This window comes from Pezoporus occidentalis, unplaced genomic scaffold (genome assembly GCF_034315485.1).
Source record: "Pezoporus occidentalis ecotype Australia unplaced genomic scaffold, CSIRO_AGI_Poc_V1 ctg27, whole genome shotgun sequence".
NCBI classification, from domain to species: Eukaryota; Metazoa; Chordata; class Aves; order Psittaciformes; family Psittacidae; genus Pezoporus; species Pezoporus occidentalis.
This window is the reverse complement of record NW_026914611.1, coordinates 1,287,467-1,307,398: the sequence shown is the minus strand read 5'-3', so window position 1 is coordinate 1,307,398 and position 19,932 is coordinate 1,287,467. Positions and strand designations below refer to the sequence as shown.

Here is a 19,932-nt window from a genome sequence, read left to right as displayed (position 1 = left end):
TAAACACAAGACCAGAAAACAGCTAAGCAGTGCCTAAAATTGGGAGTAGTTCTTAATTTTACCAGTCCTTAATAGTTGGGGCAGGTTCATCTTCTATTATTTAAATACTAGATAGGAAATGATGAAGACATTGAGTGGTTTCCTGTGGAATCCAGTTATTCGAGGATGCTGAACCATGACATTGTCCTGAAAGATACCCGTGGAGTCTTTGTATACACTGTTGAAGTGGCAGGTCAAAACTGTTTTTAGTCTCCTCCAAATGAGTAATAAATCCCTTTCATGCAGAAATCGCTTACTAGAAATCTTAGATCTCATTAACTATTCAAAGACTCCTGTTTTAGTAATCTCTAAATAAAGAGGTATTTTTTCTTACAATTTAGCTGAATACATCTGCTCACCAGTTTAAAATAACAAGGAGAGGAGACTGCAGAGATAAAAACATTGAGATTGTTCTATCTGGGACCAGTTAATCATCGGCTTTAGGACTATTTTGTATGATAGTTTTAAGTATAAGCTTGTGAATATGAGAAAAAAAAAAATTACTTCTGAAAATAAACTCATATGAAGCAATAAAATTTTCCTTAGATCAAAGGAAAGAGACTGTGCAGAAATTTTATATATGGAGTACTTCATACAAAGCTGTATTTTGACCTAACAGTCTGTCTCTGCCTCCTTCTGTCTGTGTTCAAAGGTCTCTCATTCTCTTCTTAGTTCTACTTGCCACAGTTTATCCATGTTTTAAAATTTTGATGCTTATGCTCATGTCTTTCATCACTGAGTTATGACTCAGAACAGCATTACTGCAATTGCTTTTGCATACCCTTTCTGACAAACTGGCTAAGTTGTGATTTACACTGTTCGACTTCTTTGGCTGAAGTTCAGGTTCTTCCTGATAACTACTTTTTTGGTATCTTGCTAGTGTATAAGTTGGGGGTTCTAATTGCATGAGTTTACAGGAGAACTAAAATCTAGAAGATAAAGGTTTGATCCCAGCATTCTTTTTACCAATTCTGTTACTTGAGAGGATTTTCTAAGAGGGTTCTAGCATGGTAACAATTCATCAGTACCGTTTGTCAGGTCTGACTCCCTAATTTACATCCCTGTCATCAGTCAGTGGATTTTAAGAGAAGAAAACCCTTGCACTGTTTACTACAATTTTATAGTTCTCCATTTGTGAAAGAGGATGCCTTGATTTTCAGCTTAGAAAAGAAATAATGTCAGATTTTGGTATTTTATGGATTGGGATGCTTTAAAACACTTCATTTGACTTTTCTAATCCAAGGAAGACTTGTCAATTATGTAATGTATGTAGAAAATCTGCTTTGTAATACATGCAGCCATATTTATCTCTGATGTAACTTTATTGACTTCAAATTAAAATAATTTTCTGTTAAATGATCCATATGGGAAATACATAGCTTGATTAATCAAAGGAAAACATCTTTTATAATGTGTATTAGTTTAAATCTGGATTTTTACTTACATTTCTTGGATAGACTGAAAGTGGTGTAAATTGTGATTCTGGCTAAATGGTATAATAAGCTGCATATGATGAAGTAATGTGAATGCACATATGTGAACTGTGTTTTGGTTTACATAACCACATAGCGGGAGCCATAGAACAGGCTAAACAAGTAGGAGGATTCTGTTCATACAAAGGAGGACTCTTTATATCAGTTTCTATTCTGTATAGTACAGAGTTTTTAAAATCAAGCAAAAGAAGCCTGGCATGGTGGTAGCTACAGAGAACAGTTTGGAAAGCTTAAGCGTTACCTAATAAATTTTCTGCAGCAAGGTCAAGTTTTAAACATGATATAACCCTCCAAAATCCACTGTAAGAATACTCAGGTATTTTCTGTCATGGATTTGAGGTTTTGGGTCTGTTTCCTTAGTCATTTCTTGGTTTGTTCTTTTGTAGCTATTTACTAACTTTGTTATTTTTATCTACTTTCAATGTCTCAATGGTAATGGTATCATCACCCTTGTGAAGCTAAGGAACCATGAAAACGCATGCTCTTTAAAACGCATGTCCTAGCAGACAGGAGCCAGGATGAGGAAATAATACCCATTCAGCTTTGTGATGTATTCATATTGGTGGCCATGTGGGAAGGCAGAGGATATGTAACCTGCAGAAACAAGGGAAAAACAATATCATGTAATTTAAACAGTATGGGTAGTGCATAAGATTTCAAATCTATTAATAATCTGAAGGAAAGCAAGTCTTCTCCCATAAATATAGTATCTAAATCCAGGTCAGATTACAGAACTATAATCTTGTTTATATTTTAGCGAATGAGCTGACTAAAAAATTGTTGGCTGCTGTATGCTGAGTGCTTTAATGAGTTTAACTTCTATTTAACTTCTGCAGAAAAACATTATGCATTGCATGGGGGAGGGTGCGAAGAACCCCCAATATATTGACAGTATTCACTGACTTGAAAATTAATGTTCCATTATTGTTGAAATAGAAATCAAGAATAATGAATGTTCAATAATATATGAAATATGCATGATTGCTTGGATTTAAAATCCAGAACAAATCAATCAATTTTAATGCGTTAAAAATATCAAGAGCTTAGGAAAATTTCACATCATTTAATACTTAGTTTGTTTATGAATATTACATAAAGTGAGGGATTCTATCCATCCATACAAGAGATGGAATGAAGCTAAACTTTGATTTAATTGCTGCTAGGCTGGATGAAATGTCTCCCAGTAACTATAGATACTCAATATTAATTTGTCAGCTATCAAGGCAAGCCAGCAAGTTGCTACTAAAATGGGACTGAAATACAGAGATTTATTAGTTAAGAAAAAAAGTACTTCAGAAAAAATATGTGCTTGCTAGATGTGTTCAGTAAATCAGTGTACTTTAAAGAGAATTACACCATATATGTAGAAACATATTTTTCAAACATTTAAATTAAAAAAACTACTAAAATAGGAAGATCTAACATTAAACAGAATACAAAGTTTGTATTTATTAATTATATATGCAACTCTAAGTCATCATGTTCCTCATAAAAATGAAATGTATAATGGTTTTGTTCATGTGGGTTTTTAACAGATACCAAGCACTAAACTTTCATGCTTCTGCAGCCTGATTGTAGATTGTTGGTATAGTTCATGCAGCTTATCTCAATATTGGCAAGAGTGAGTGGAAAAAGAAGAAGGTTAAACAGCTCTTGAGAAGAGGTTCAAAACAAAGTATCGCTAGATACAGGTTGCCTCCTTTGTGAAAATTATTTTTCTCATTTGCTGTTAGCTCACAGGGGAATATGTTTCTTCAGCAGCTGTTAGGAAATGCAGAAAGAGGCAATTGAAAGAAATATGTGCATTGCATAAATGATACTGTGAAAAAGAAAAGTTGGTGAATGAAGGTGAAGTCTGCAAAGTCAATCATACAGAAAGTTTAGCGATGACAAAGTAATGTACTTCCTGTAGATCTTAATTTACCCTTGTGTTTTCATATATTCTTGTACTGTCTTGTGAACACAATATCTGTATCCCCATAGAGACTCTTGAAAACCTCCCCATATCTCCCAGGATAAAACACTGTAAAAAAGACTACAAAGTGCTGGGTGAGGACTGGATGTGTTCTAACAATGTTTCCTTCAGGGCTGGGCAAATGTTTCACCTCTGTGATACTGCAGGTAGCAGACAGATATTGGGAGGACATCTGGCTGTTGGACATTCAGACAGGAGAGCTCCAGAAGAGCCTTTGACAGATGAAAGCACCATGTGAAACAGTGGGGAAGTGCTGCAAGAAGCAGTGTTCAGTGGCAAATGCGCAAACCACACCAACCAAGTCGTGGAAGGCAGATGGAGGGACTGTGAGAATGAAGACCTTGCGCCCACTGTAGGAGAGGATCTGGTTTGACGCCATCTTAAGAAGCAGAAAGTGCACAAGGTAATGGGACCTCATGAAATCCATCTGCAGGTCCTGAAGGAGCTGGCGAATGAAGTTGCTAAGCCAGCATGGCTTCACTAAGGGACCAATTTGGTGGCCTTCTATGATAAGGCTGCGGAACTGATGGACAGGGGTAGAGCAGTTGATGTCATCTGCCTGGACTTATGCAAAGCGTTCAACACTGTCTCACATGACATCCTGATCTCTAAATTGGAGAGACATCAATTTGATGGATGGACCACTTGGTGGATAAAGAACTGGCTGGATGGCTCCCTGCAAAGCGTTGTGGTCAATGACTCAATGTCTGGCTGGAGAACAGTAATGAGCGGTGTCCCTCAGGGATCGGTGTTGGGACGGTTCCTGTTAACATCTTTGTTGGTGAGATGGACAGTGGGATTGGGTGCGCCCTCATCAAGTTTGCCGATGACACCAAGCTGTGTGGTTTGGTTAATAGGCTGGAGGGAAGGAATGCCATGCAGAGAGACCTTGACACAACTTGTGAGGTGGGCTGATGCCAACCTCATGAAGTTTAACCATGCCAAGTGCAAGGTCCTACACCTGGGTCGGAGCAATCCCAGGCACAGCTACAGGTTGGGCAGAGAAGAGATTCAGATGAGCCCTGTGAAGAAGAACTTGTGGGTGTTGGTTGGTGAGAAACTTAACAGGAGCAGGCAGTGTGTGCTGGCAGCCCAGGAAGCCAACCATATCCTGGTCTGCATCAAAAGGATCATGACCAGCAGGTTGGAGGAGGTGATCCTGCCCCTCTACTCTGCTCTTGTGATATCTCACTTGGAGTATTGTGTGCAGGTCTGGTGTCCTCAACATAAAAAAGGACATGGAACTGTTGGAGGAAGTCCAGAGGAGGGCCACAAGGATGATCAGGGGACTGGAGTACCTCCTGTATGAAGATAGGCTGAGAAGGTTGGGGCTGTTCAGCCTGGAGAAGAGAAAGCTGCATGGAGACCTCCTAGCAGCCTTCCAGTAGCTGAAGGTGGCCTGCAAAGGATGCTGGGGATGGACTCTTCATTAGGGACTGCAGTGATAGAACAAGGAGTAACAGGTTAAAACTTAAACAGGGGAAGTTGAGATTGAATATAAGGAAGAAGTTCTTTACTGTGTGGCTGGTGAAGCACTGGAATGGGTTGCCCAAGGAAGCTGTGAATGCCCCATCCCTGGTGGTGTTCAAGGCCAGGTTGGAGAGAGTCTTGGGTGAGGTGGTTTCATGTGTGGTGTCCCTACCCATGGCAGTTGGGCTGGAACTTGATGATCTTAAGGTCCTTTCCAATTCTAACTATTCTATGATTCTTTGATTCTATGTTGCAGCTGTGGAATGGTGATTCAGGCCAGGCTATGGCTTCACATAGGCCATTTGAGATATCTCACTGCTTCTCTTCTGTGGCTATTCTATATGGGTCTTATGTGGTATTGGTCAGTAGATGGCTGACAGTGTGCTTCTGGGACTGCATCTTTATTGTAATCCTTCAATTCAATTATCCCTGGCATTAGAAACCTGTATCTGTGTCTTTCTCTTCTTTCCATGTGATGTAGTGCAGTATAATGGGGTGGAATAGACTACATAGTTGTCTTGCCTTGCAAAATCTGGAAAATGTGGTACTAAAGGCAAAAATACATCCCTCACCTGGCATCAGGTGTGTGCCACAGATTGTGTGTGCTGCAGATGTGGACTGCCCTGCTTGCGAGTGTGAAGCTTGTTTAATTTTCAAGGCTGGTTGTTCACAAAGTTTTTACTTGCCTAATGCTGCCATCTCTACAGCCACTAAAAGAAGAAACAGCATGAACATAAAGATAAGTCTGTGAAGGCTGCAACCAAGCAATTGAGTTGCAGTCACAAACCAGGGAGGATGCAGTTTCACTTTGTCTTCCTGAAGAAGTAATTCTAAGGAAAATCTATTTGACCTCCTCTGTTTTAAGGTAAAGCCTGTGAAATAGTAGTGGAGCCTTCATAGAAAGTAACTGTGAGTTTGTGAGATTTATCAGTGATAAGAGTTTTAACTTGGTTAAATTTGGGAATTGTCAAAGGATGAATATCCTGGTAAATATTCAGGACCTTTCTTGAATTGAGATTATGGGCCAAATACATTTACTGGTGTTTTTTTATCTGTATTCACACTGATTTTCCATCTTTTATAGTTTTTATAATCCCACCAATTTTCTGTCTGATTTACTAGCTTTGAAGGAATATGCCTTTTGGCGCTTCAACCTAATCTCAGTACAGCCAAACTTCAACCCCAGGAGGCTAACTGACCCCTCATTTTAGTTTAGGATCTACATAATTCACAGGGAGCTGCAAGAATGGTGAATTGAAAAACAATTTGTTTTTCAATTAGTTCATTTGTTCATTTCCACAATGCAAGATGAGATGGTACTGGATGTCAAGGCTGGTGGGTTGGTAGCAGTAAAACGATGCCCTGTCCAATCAAGAGACACAGCAACCCTGACCCAAATACTACCCTGTTACCTTCCTTTCAGGGAGAAAGCCTTCCTATTGGGTTCTCCTTAACATCTGTTGGCACTGAATAAGTGCTACTGGTATAGATGGGAGTAGATGGGACATGTCAGGGTGGCTGTGTGAAGATGAGTGTAGTACGAATGAAGGCTGCTGCATGCAAATTTTGAGGGGAGCTTCTCAATAAGAAGGAGGAGAATTTAATGAAGAATTGAATTTGCCTGAAAGGAAGATGAAGGTTTTTTTCAAGTAGTTTAGACATTGTCTTAAATTGCATCTTGTTAATAATTTTTTGAACTTGTGTTGTAACTGGAAATATGCTATTGTGGATGTACCTGTGTCATGGTTTAAACCCAGCCAGACAGCTCATTCACTCACTCCCCCCCTTCTTGCCCTCCCCCTACTCCCAGAGGAACGGAGAGGAGAATCAAGAATCGAAAAGAATGTGACTCCCACGGGTTGAGATAAGAACAGTTTAGTAACTAAGGTATAACAAAGATCACTACTGCTACCGCCAGTAATAATAATGCTAAAGGAAATAACAAGGGAAGAGAATACAGCATCTCACCACCAGCCAACCGATAACTAGCTGCCCCCTTCCCAGCCCGACCAAGCACCAGCCAATACCTCCTCCAACCCTGCAGCCCTTCCGGGTCACTCCCAGATACATCCTGGGCATGACGTGCTGTGGTATGGAATACCTCTTTGGTTGGTTTGGGTCAGGTGTCCTGTCTCTGCTTCCTCCCAGCTTCCCCTCCTCCCTGGCAGAGCATGAGGCTCACAAAGTCCTTGGCCAGATCAAAACATCATTGTTACCAGCTCTGTTCCCAGGCCAAAAGTCAAAACACTGCACTGCACCGGCTACCAAGAAGGAGAAAAATGACTTCTACTGCTCACCCCAGGACAACCTGTTTTCAGGGGAGAGGCTGAATGGGCCACATTTCTCTGAGAGTGCTGCTTGAGAAAACCTAGATGCCCCAGTGACATCTTCTCAGATAGCAAGCTTGTGATAGGCTTGGTTTTGCAGTAGCAAATGCATTATTGGAAATACATTAGTGATGGGTGTAATATAAAAAGCATGTGGTGGGGAGTAGTGTTAATGAGGCTCTTTCACTTCAGAAAGTAAGTGAAAACATCTAAAGCATATGTCACAGAGGAAGGATGGGCTAGCTGAGGTCAGCTATGGTTCTGAGCCCAGGGACAGGGCATAGGGGGAGGACCCATGGGAGACTGAGCAGGGCTACTAAATACTTAGTGCCCTTGGGGCACTTATGATGTTTCAGGAAGATAATGGAAAGATCAGGGAAAAGATAAACCAATAGCTGCTGAGTAGGAGGACAGTGACCAGTTTAGAAAAGGAAACTCACATGCTCTCACTGAGGACTACATTAATATATTTATTATTTTATCCAGGGCTGTTTGTTATGGTTGGTTATCTCTCTGTGTTTTGGGTAAAAGGAAAAAATTAAAAAAAAAAGATGAAAAAGAAAAAGAAACACCAAAATTTGCCATCTAGTGCTAAATGAAGTACATTTGAAATCTGGATTTATTTTATTTTTTTTTTAATCTCTTTTGTCTTTACATTGCTGCTGAGTATGAAGAATTTGTAGTCAGCATCTTGGAGAACTGGTAGAATAGTTTCTTAAAGAATAATAAACTGTCATGAAAAAGAAATTGAAAAGTCAAACTTTCTATTTTAAAGAAATAGACACTTTTTCACCTAGTAATATACTTTTCATTAAGAAAACATAAAAGGATGTGGATAACCTTGCCTCTGTATATATTGGGAATTTAGTGTGTATTTTCACTGAATTCCTATCTTCGATAATGCTGTATTCTTTGCTTCTTGTTCTTCATTTTCAGAGATGTGCCTGTATTTCTTCTGTTAAATGTAGCCAGTTACATGTTCATCTAAGGAAGAAAGTATTCTCTATCAGAACTTACATTTATTAGAGACAGTTCAAATTTTGAAGGAATCTGTCTTCAGAGACTGCTAATTCTTGCCCATTTAACCAACTTGAATGTGCAAACATTTGGGTGATTTGGGTTGTGTGATGTGACTGTCCCTTCAGAATTGTTTTGTATTTTTTTAATACAAAATATATGTATATGTGTATATATATATAAAAAAAAGTTGATATTTATTGGGAAAAGACATAGCTGGGATAGAATGATTGCCTTTAAGTGACTTCTGAGACTAACAATAGATCTTCTGTAATTAGTTTGCTAAATAATTATACCACTAATTTTGATTAAGTGAAAAGTCAAAGCCCCACTCAGCTACAGTTTCCATGAAAAATGGGTTAATAAAGAAACCACATAAAATTCATGTGTAGAAAATGCTGTAGATATATCCTGGACCTGATATCTGCTTTCAGGAAGAAATTTCTGAAAGGAGAAATTCAATAGGAATTAAGGTAAAATATCTCAAATTATTTGAGAAGTGCATGTTACGCTGTAATTAGCTTATAAATGTTCAGACAAAATAATTGCCACGTACATGGTGCTTTATGCATTTCTCTGAGCTATTTCCCCTTACCTTGCTCTGTAGAATGAACCTCACTTTTTGTAGCTTAGGAACTTCTATATTATTTCCCATTTTATTTTTATGTGACAGTTTTAAATCCCTAAGTAATAATTCTTTTTTCTTTTTTTTTTTTCTAAAGGAGATAATGTTAAAAACTTGACAGTGAACAGAAGTAAACAGATGTGATGTTTTATTTACGAACTGTTATGTATTTAGAGCCTATACAATCATAAGATTGGATTGAAATTGTCTATTTCCACAAAATATACTGTTTATTGATTGTGGGAACTAGATATATCTGCTTTTCTTGTTCTGGATCTGTGTGCTTTAAGAAATTTTCAAGGTGTCTTTGTGTGAGTTTGGCTAATTAGATCCAAATTTGTGCTCACAAAATGAAACTTTTACCATTTGTTGTCACCCCATTCTCTAATAAGACCTACTAGGTGCCAGCCATGTGTGAATGCTTAAAAATTCTGCAAAATATTGTCATAGCCCAACATTTTTTACTCAGAAGATTGTCTGCCCTTTCACTAAATGAGGTTCCTCAAATGATTAATTCATTTTTGCATATACAAGTTTTCTGTTCACTTTCTTCTTTTAAGAATGCATTTCAATCTTTTTCATTCTTTTTTAAGGTGCTGGTGGCTGGTCTCCTCTTGTGTCCAATAAATATCAGTGGCTTCAGATTGATCTTGGTGAAAGAACTGAGATTACTGCTGTTGCTACTCAAGGTGGTTATGGGAGCTCCGACTGGGTAACAAGCTACCTGCTGATGTTTAGTGATAGTGGACGAAACTGGAAGCAGTATTGTCAAGAAGAAAGCATTTGGGTATGTTCTTTCAATAATGAGAATTAAGTTCCTGCAGTACTGATTACAGTGTGTTAATTTTGACTTTTTAATTAGGAAAAAAAAAACCAAACCCTTCTTTTTTTTTTTCTAGACCATTTAATCTGATTGTAAAAAATAAATCAAGTTACACAAGAAATCAAGATCATAACCAAATCCCAGTTTATTTAAAAAGCAGTTAATATTAAGCAATATTTAATTTTAGATCTTTGGATCCAAAATTAAATTTGGATCAGAATCTGGTTTCTGATATTGCAAGCCATTTCTTTCCTATTAGCTTTGTAGCTAACAATAATAATTAATAAGCCTTTCTACGATCATCACTAATTATTCACCTGCATCCTGTTGTGAGCAAAGGATACACAAAACCTGACAGATGATGTCCAAAATCTACATGAAAAAATAAATTATACAGTTCCAGACCAGAATTGCATCTTTCCCTGATCCCCAGTGATTAGCAGCTTGGACTGAACACTGTTATATTGAAAGAATATTGGTACTTGTGGCCTACATGTTTATCCTATTACTTCTGTCCTTCATATAAAAAGATGATTAGTTTTTTAACTTTACTAACATTCAGGCTTCAGTTGTTTCTTGCTACAGTTAAATATTATGTTAAAATGTATTTTATTTTATGCATTTTATGATGACTTTTTATTTAAAATGTTCTTGCTACTGCTACTGTCAAACCCTGTCCATGGGGTGAGATTACACTGTGTCTTATTTTTTTCATAATTATCCTCCTTTTTGAACTTATTACTCTGTTTCAGATTGTGTTTTCATAACAAAAAGAAAAAAATGATTTTTTTAATCCATATGGCTGTGGGAAGTGAAAAAAGAAAAACAATCTTCCAAATGTAAATGAGCATTAGCAGCTACAATATTGTCTTTGCCTATCTTCAGACAGACTGATAAAATAAATCTGAGAGGTAGAGCTGCTTTATCTCTTTAGAAAGGGCTTTTTTGAAATCCCGTATTGGTATTGCAAACAGTGATGTAGATACTTCCTGAATATTGCTACCAGTAAAATATATATTAAAAAAAAATAATTGTTAAATGCTGATACAGACACTGGGTTAAGGAGGTTGTTAGATATGTAGGATTCAATTCCATTATCTGAAGCTTAATAAAAAATACATTATTTTAATGATTGCAGTGCAGATTGGAGGCATGGCTTGCAGGCACTGATGCATAATTCAAGGATGTAAACCATCAAATTCAGGGATAGTCCATTGATCTCTTTTATGTATCTTTAGGAGTTGTGCTTCTAGGGGAATTTATTTTCTGCTTTCTAACCTAATGTATAGATGTAGTCTTGAAATTAAACTTTTAAATCTCTATTTATTCTATAGATTTTCTTTGACTGTTACCTGTTTATGTTAAGTCTTCTTAACTGAAGTCCCTAAGTTCATTTCAGGCAAGAACACCTCACATTTTATGATACCTACTGTGTTATTTCTATCCTTTTTATAACTGACTCATTGCTTCATTACAAGATTGCCTAACATACCAGAGGTAATGTTTTTTCCTTTTTTTTTTTTTTGACTACTACCATGCCTTAGAATGATGGAAAATGCTTGATTTTGAAGGTCCTGTATAGTATAAGTACTTCAGAAATATAATTCAGAAGAATTTTGAAGTACTTCAGAGTTCTTTTCTCTATGTAATGATTTGCACTCATTCTCTGCTTACATAGAAAGATTACTTACCTTCTGTACAGTTTCACAGCTCCATACTTTTTATTTTCCTTTTCAGAAGTTAGTTTTGAATTGTGTTTGTCATTTTATGATTTACCCTAATTTAATATTCTGAATTTCCTGTTATAAATAAAGCTGATCGGAGTTTTTTCACTCACTGTAATTTTTTTATAACTGAGATGCAAAGACAACTATCCAGTCATCTGCAGAGTATCTAGTTACAAAATCTCTCTTCATAGTCACTGAAAAGAGTAGTGTTTTCTAAGGCTAGTTCTTCTGACCGTAGATATCTGTGTTAGGTTGAAATGAATCATGTGCAATTATCTCCACCATCTATAAAATGCTTCATTGCCTGCTGGTGCAGAATTTCAATGTAGATCTTCTGAATTTAGGTGAGATTAAGCCTATCCCCTCTTGTGGCTGCTAAATATGGTTTGTTTTCACTACTCTGCATATTAGGAATTAGTTTAGAAGGAATCATGGTGACCTTAGTCTTAACCCAGGCAATACACCTTGATCTTACTCTTCTTATTGTTTATTGATGCCCTAAATGTATGCCTCACTTGCTATCTTATACCTGTAAGGAGTTTATCTTTCATGTAGATTTTATTTATTGTTTAAAATCCTTTTAATTACTAAAAATACTTTTTTAAAGGCTAATTCCATTACTGTTACTAGGACTTCTCTTGTACAATAAGTATTTGCGAGTGTAGTTAGGTATAGGTAATTTTAGTAGTTTTTCCTTAGTTCGACAAAAAAAATCTATTTGCACCCTCATTTTGTTTTCTGTCCTCACTGACATGACTATTACTATTTTTTCAAAAGTTATTTCTAAGTATTTTCTGGACTGTTCTTGATAATTATGCAAAGACTTTTTTTCAGGCAGAACTTCCTGGGATCAATATCAACATCTTACTAAGTTTGCAGAGTTCTGGTCAAGATATAATTCTAAAGCAAAATAGTTGTTATTAATGATGAAATGCATATTTGTGAACATCAGTTTTTTCCTCTGAGAAGGATTAATTTAACAATTACTATTTTGATTATATAAAATTTTATGAATGTTGAATGATTTGTTGTGCATGCCTTGCTATTCATGTTCCAAATTTCCTTCCTAAAGGAATTGGGGTATTAGAGCTTACTGGAAACTTCCTATGCTATAAAATGACTCACCGTTATGCAAACTTTCAGGTTAAGGAATAACGAATCACAACCATTCCTCCCCCTTGGAATAAAATCAGTCACTGTTCTTCATCATTATCTGTTTCACTGTAAAAGCAAAAGTCTGTACCTGTATGTTACTTTGCTGGACTTCTGTTAATTACTACTTTGAACCAAAACAATTTTCTACTGATTCTTCTTGCAGTCAATGGCATAGATAATTTAAATGGGTGCTCTATCACTACATTTTCCCTAAACATAAATTCCAGCTGTTGTGACCAGTACACAGACTGGCTTGTCACTCTTTCTGTTGCTACTTACAGAAAATAAACTACCTTTTAATCTATGAATTAAAATAGGGCAGATGGTGATAATTTCAACATGGTTCTGATGTGGCTAGGTTTGTTGTAATATGTTCATCATTCACTTTTCATGCATTTTCGGCAAAAAAACTCCCAACAGAACAGTTTTAACTGCTCAATTCAACTGTGTAACTCAAGGATACATTAACAACTTAGCTACAACTGACTTCTGTCTTTGTGTAACTTCCTCAAAGAGAAAATTATCACAGGGTTTGTCAGATTCCATAATTTATGTGTAAAAACTTCAAATGTATAAAGTGGTTAAAAAATATTTGCAGCTTTAAATTTTTAAATTCTTTGCGTAAAGTGTAATAGCATAAAAGACAAGCAAATGGTATTTTACTTTCGGATGTTGATTAAAAATCCTCTGCATCTTGTGCAGAATGTGTGTTTTAAATTAAAAAAAAAAAAAAAAAGAAACTGTATCCTGAAATTGTAAAACATATTATCATCGAATTGGTTTATCTTAGAAATGTTCTGTTTCAGGAAGGTTTGTTAAAATAACAGTAGGAACAGCTATGGCATCACTATTGTCCATAACATTGGATATATAAAAGCAAGAGCTACTGACTGGAAGAACAGGTAGCAGAAAAAGAGAGTGAAAAACGTGGTTATCAAAATCTGTGCAGGCCAGAAGTAAATTTTCTGGCAATATTGAATTAAAATAAAGATTTTCAGGATCTGAAAGTGAGAGAGTTCAGTTTAATGGCACATACAGAAATCTGCTTTGTCATGCTAGCTTAAGATGATAGTTTCGAGGCTTTCACCTTTAGCAGTTTGAGTGTTATGAAGGTAAATATAAAATGTGCTGCTTCTTATAGAGTATGTGGACTGGTATTACATAAGCTTTTGTAGTCTTTTGTAGTCTTTTCTTCCTTATTTCACCATTATCATAATTATAGTAAACCTGACATATTTTTCCTAATATATATATCTTTATTTTTAAAAAGCAAGTATTTTTTTTCCAGATCCATTTAGATGGTTATGGTGCATATCCATACAGAGTGTGGTAGGTTGACCTTGGCTGGATGCTAGCTGCCCACCAAAGCTGCTCTATGACTCCCCCTCCTCAGCTGGACAGGAGAGAGAAAATATAAGGCTTATGGGTCAAAATAAGGACAGGGAGAAGTCATTTAGCAGTTACTGCAATAGGCAAAACAGACTCGACTTGGGGAACTAAGTAATTTCAGTAATTACCAATCAAGTCAGAATAGGGTAATAGGAAAGAAAACTAAATCTTAAAAACAGCTTCCCCCCACCTCCCTTCTTCCCACACTTAAATTACTCATATTTTTCCCTGCTTCCTCCCCCAGGAGCTTCAGGGGGATGGAGGTTGTGGTCAGATTGCCACACATTGTTTCTGCCTCTCATTTCTCCTCAGGAAAGTTCTCATATCTTACTGCAGGGTCCCATGGGAGACAGTCCTCCGTGAGTTTCTCCAAAGTCCTTCCCACAGGCTGCGGTTCTTCATGAACTGTTCCACCATGGGTCCCTTCCATGGGTGCAGTCCTTGAAGAACAGACTGCTCCGGTGTAGGTCCCTTCCATGGGGTGCATCCTTCAGGAATAGACTGCTCCAGTGTGAGTCCCTCATGGTGTCACAAGTCTTGCAGCAAACCTACTCCAGTGCAGGTTCCTCTCTCCACAGGGCCACAGGTCCTGCTGGAGGCCTGTTCCACTGTGGGCTTCCCATGGGGTCACAGCCTCCTTTGGGTGTCTTCCTGCTCCAAAGTGCAGTCCTCCATGGGCTGCAGGTGGGTATCTGCTCCACTGTGGACCTCCATGGGCTACAGGGGCACAGTCTGCCTCATCATGGTCTGCACCATGCTGCAGTGGAATCTCTGCTCTGGTGCCTGGAACACCTCTCCCTTCTTCACTAACCTTGTCTGCAGAGCTGTTTCTTTCACATATTCTCACTCCCTTCTCCAGCTGCAATGACTGTTTGTGCAGTAACTCTTTCCCCTTCTTAAATGTGGTATCGGGGAGACACTACCACCATTGCTGATGGGTTTGTCCTTGACCAGCAGTGGGTTTGTCTTGGAGATGGCTGGCATTGGCCCTATGCACATGGGCAAAGCTTTGAGCAGTATCTCACAGAAGCCATCCCTGTAGCCCTGCTAGTACAAAAACCTTGCCATTCAAACCCAATACATAGTGTTACCTATCTCTTGCAATAAAGCTTTTCTGTCAAAAAAATATAGTTTTGGCAAAAAAAAAAAATTTACATTCTGTGTAGCAGAATTGACTTGTTTCACATCTTAAGGTAGCATAAATGTTGGGGGGGGTTGTTGTGTGTATTTTAGGGGTGGTATGTTTCTGAGTAAGACATGAGAAGTGGAAGTAGGTAGTATTATCTTCCATTGAACCCAAGATAGGTCCAAACAAGAATATGAAATCATTTGAGATAAGAAACATGAAGTTCAGTGAAAAAGGGTCAGATACTGAATCATTTATTGGATTCAAACATTTGAAAAGTTTGCTTAGCCTGTTATTTAATGGGAGGAGAAGAATACAGGCAGGTGAATAATTCATAACTAATATTTTATTCAACAAATGTTTGCATTTTCTTCCTCAGAACTGTCTGTTAGGGTGTGATTTACATAAATGAATCTGCTATTTTCAAATTATTTGTAAATACTGCTTTTAGAAATAGTTCACATTCAGCTTGCTACAATATTCATGAATATGTCCTGGCAGCTTTCAGTATGTACACAGACCACAATGATATGTTTAAATTCCCCAGCTAAGTAACTGTAAGTGTTAAGTTCACAGCTTCATGAGTAAATGTTCAGAATAATGAATTTGAAACTAATTTTCCAGAAGAATTCTGTACTAATTTCATGACACCATGGTGAATATATTTACGGTACCCCATGAACTAGAAAACTGTGGGTAGCAAAAACAAATGATATATTAAAATTGGTTAAAATAATTTAATTTAAAAAATATTGTGACTGATCACTTTTAATGACTGTGTAGTTGTATGGGAAATTAAATCCCAGCATCTCAGTACTGTTAATCTTCTGGATATTTCTGATTTCTTGTCCTTCCTCTTTGGTTCCACAGCAGCTTATTATCATTTGTAATTATCAGAAATAGTACTTTGAACAACATTTTCAGAGCTCTTTGGTTGATGGTTAAGCAACATCTCTTCCTAGAAACCAAAAAAAAAATTTTGATGCATATGCATGCATACATCCATGCTTACAAATGCAGAGATATATTCCATGATAGGAAACTGACTGATACAGATTCTAATACAGAGAAATTGCATAAAAAATATACCTTATATATCTCTATAATTGAGGGAAATATGAGTAGATTTATGTCAAGTAATATTACTCAAACAATGTTTCTGCCACGGTTTGTATGCTGAAGAAGCTTAAAAGTATGAAGTTGGAACTCGAAAAGACAAACAGATCATAGAATCACAAAGTCTCAGAATCACAGAATTGTTTATGATAGAAAAGACCTTTAAGATCATCAAGTCAAACTGTTAACCTAGCACTAACAATTCCACCACTTAACTGTGCCCCTAACTGCCACATTTGCGCACCTTTGAAAACCTCCAGGGGCGGAGATTCAGCCACTTCCATGAGCAGTCTGTTCCAATGCTTGATTACCCTTTCATTAAAAACATTTTGCTTATATAATAAGATCATAGAATCATAGGATAGTTAAGGTTGGAAAGGACCTTAAGATCATCTAGTTTCAAGCCCCCTGACATGGAGGGCTCACACTAAACCATGTCAACCAAGGCTCTCTCCAACCTGGCCTTGAACAGTGCCAGGGATGGAGCATTCACAACCTCCCTGGGCAGCCACCCATTCCAGTGCCTCACCACCCTAACAGGAAACAATTTCCTCCTTATATCTAATCTGAACTTCCCCTGTTTAAGTTTGAACTCATTACCCCTTGTCCTATCATTACAGTCCGTAGTGAAGTGTCCCTCTCAGCATCCTTGTAGGCTCCCTTCAGCTACTGGAAGGCTGCTGTGAGGTCTCCATGCAGCCTTCTCTTCTCCAGGATGAACAGCCCCAACTTCCTCAGCCTGTCTTCATACAGGAGGTGCTCCAGTCCCCTAATCATCCTCGTGGCCCTTGAACTTCATAAGGTTGGAATTGGCCCGCCTCTCAGGTACGTCGAGGTCCCTCTGGATGGCATTCCTTCCCTCCAGCGTATCAACCAAACTGCACAGCTTGGTGTCATCGGCAAACTTGCTGAGGGCACACTCAATCCCATTATTCATGTTGCTGATAAAGATGTTGAACAGGATTAGTCCCAATACTGTCTCTTGAGGGGCGCCACTTGTTACCAGTCTGCAGTTGGACATTGAGCTATTGACCACAACTCTTTGTGTGTGGCCATCCAGTCCTTTATCCACCGAGTGGTCCATTCATCAAATTTAGGTCTCTCCAGTTTAGAGACAGTCTTTCCAGTTTAGAGACAATCTAAGTATATCCAATCTAAATCTCCCCTGGTGTAATTTGAGGTCGTTTGTTCTTGTCCTATCACTTGTTACTTGTGAGAAGAGACCAACACACACCTTGCTACAATTCTTGTTCAGGTAGTTGTAGAGACTGATCAGATCTCCTTTAAGTCTCCTCTCCAGGCTAAACAACCCCAGTTCCCTCAGCCACTCCTTGTGAGACTTGTGCTCCAGACCTTTCACCAGCTTTGTTGCCATTGTCTGGACATGCTCCAGCACCTCATTGTTTGTCTTCTTGTGAGGGGCCCAAAACTGTACACAGTGTTTGAGATGTGACCTCACAAATGCCAAGTAGAGGACACTTCCCTAGTCCTGTTGGACATGCTGTTTATGATACAAGCCAGGATGCTCCTGGTGTTCTTAGCCACTGGGCTCACTGCTGGCTCATATGTCAACTGTCTTTCCCAAGTGCTTTTCTGCTGGGTGGTTTTCAAGCCACTCTTCCCCAAGCTTGTAACAATGCATGGTGGTGGTGTGACCTGTTGTATGTTGTAGGACCTGGCACATAGCTTTGTTGACCCTCATACAATTTGTCTCTGCCCATTTTTCCAGCCTGTCCAGATCCCTCTATAGAACCTTCCTGTCCTCAAGCAGATCAACACTCCCACCCAACTTGGTATCATCAGCAAACTGATGGTGCACTCAGTCTCCTTGTCCTGATCCTGGATAAAGACATTAAATAAAAATGACCTCACTCCGAATCTCAGGGAAGATCGCTTGTGAGTGGCTACCAATTGGATTTAATTCCATTCACCACCACTTTTCAGGTGGAGCTATCCAGCCAATTTTTTACCCATTGAAGAGAACACCCATCCAAGCCATGAACAACGAGTTTCTCTGTGAGAATGCTTGGGAAACTGTCAAAGGCTTTACTAAAGTCCACGTAAATAGCATCCACAGTGTTTGCTCACCCACTAAATGGGTCACCTTGCCGTAGAAGAAGATCTGGTTTGTCAAGTAGGACCTGCCTATCATAAACCTATGCTGACTGGGCTTGGTCAGCCAGATATCCTGTACATGCCATATGATGGCACTCAAGATGATCTACTCTGTAACCTTTCCAGTCACTGAGGTCTGACATGACTTTGCTTCTCTGAATGCTTTTTCTAGCCCTTTTGAAGACGTGGGTGACATTTGCTAACCTGCAGCCAACTGAGACATCCTGATTAGTCAGGACTGCTGATAATTATAGAAAGTGGCTCAGTCAGTGCTTCTGCCAGTACCCTCCATACCCGAGTGGATCCCAGGTGGACCTGTAAACTTGTGTGTGTCTAAGTGGTGTAGCAGGTCATTAACCATTTCCACTTGGATTGTGTAAGATTCATTCTGCTCCCTGTCCCTGACTTTGAGGTCAGGGGGAACAATAATAATAATATAGGTCTTACTGTGAAAGACTACACCCCTCGTTGTTATGGTGAACAGAATAATTATATGCTTTTTTAAAAACTTACTTTTAAAAAGCCATGCTTTTAGATCAATACTAACAGTTCTTCACTGTCACTTCAAAATATTATACCTTTCAAAACAAAAATAAGGTATCTTGAAAAGTTAAATGTACTATTATGAAAATATTACAATAGAAAAGCTATTGATAATGACATTTCCTTTTTATTAAAAGCTGATCTTGGCCTAAGTTACTCTATTTGACTTTGGCTTTGCAGGATTAGCAACTTTATAATGCCAGACAAGGTAGTGTAAATAAATTTTATGTTCTGATTTGGTAATTTAAACTACAGTTCTTCAAAAGAGATTACTGGAAAATAATAGTTTCTGGCCAGATGATTATATTATGGAAATCCATCCTGTCTTCATTAGTTTGGTCCTTGGTTTGATGAAAGGGCTCATGGACAATAGTACCTTTTAATGGTGAGAAGGAATAAGGGACAGACATATGTATTAAAAGATGAGTTTTGGCATAAGAACAACTGTTCTATTATCTGCCTAGTGTTGAGCCAAATATTATCTTGTCACTCATTTAGTCTGTAAATTGACTTAGCATGTTATCTTCACAGTGTTAACTGTCTTTTATAAACCATCTACACTGGTCTGAAATCCTTTGCTACAAAAACATGATGAAAAAGCCCTACTGTGTTATGTAGGAAAAATGTGAAATCACATGAAGAATTCTGCACTCATCTTTTCTAACCTAAAGGTAGTGTCTTCTCTAAAAATGTAAGTGGTTTTACTCCTTTTTCTTGGGTCTGTATATCATCCCTGTTTGTTTCTGGATGATAATTAAAATGGGCAAAACCTCAAAAAATTATGAGGCATATATGGTCAGTTCTCAAATTTGTTTATCAGTTTCTATGCAAAAGCAAGACCAAAATTATGGCAAATATATTTTTTAAAAGATTTACATTTCACTTTTCATCTTTTTGAGAAATATTTATTAAATTGAACTAAAATATGCAACTCTGAAGTACACAACCCCAAAATTTTTTTATATTGTTTTACAGTCAAGCCATTATTAACA

General features: G+C 37.9%; 1 protein-coding gene across 1 annotated transcript in view; it reads left to right on the top strand.

Moving 5' to 3' along the window:
• Positions 1-19,932, top strand: part of CNTNAP4 (contactin associated protein family member 4) — a 227,594-nt gene that overhangs the window by 63,011 nt on the left and 144,651 nt on the right. Inside the window, exon 3 of the mRNA XM_062624584.1 lies at positions 9,540-9,733. Coding sequence (XP_062480568.1) covers positions 9,540-9,733 — 194 coding nt within the window. The remainder of the gene's footprint in view (positions 1-9,539; positions 9,734-19,932) is intronic.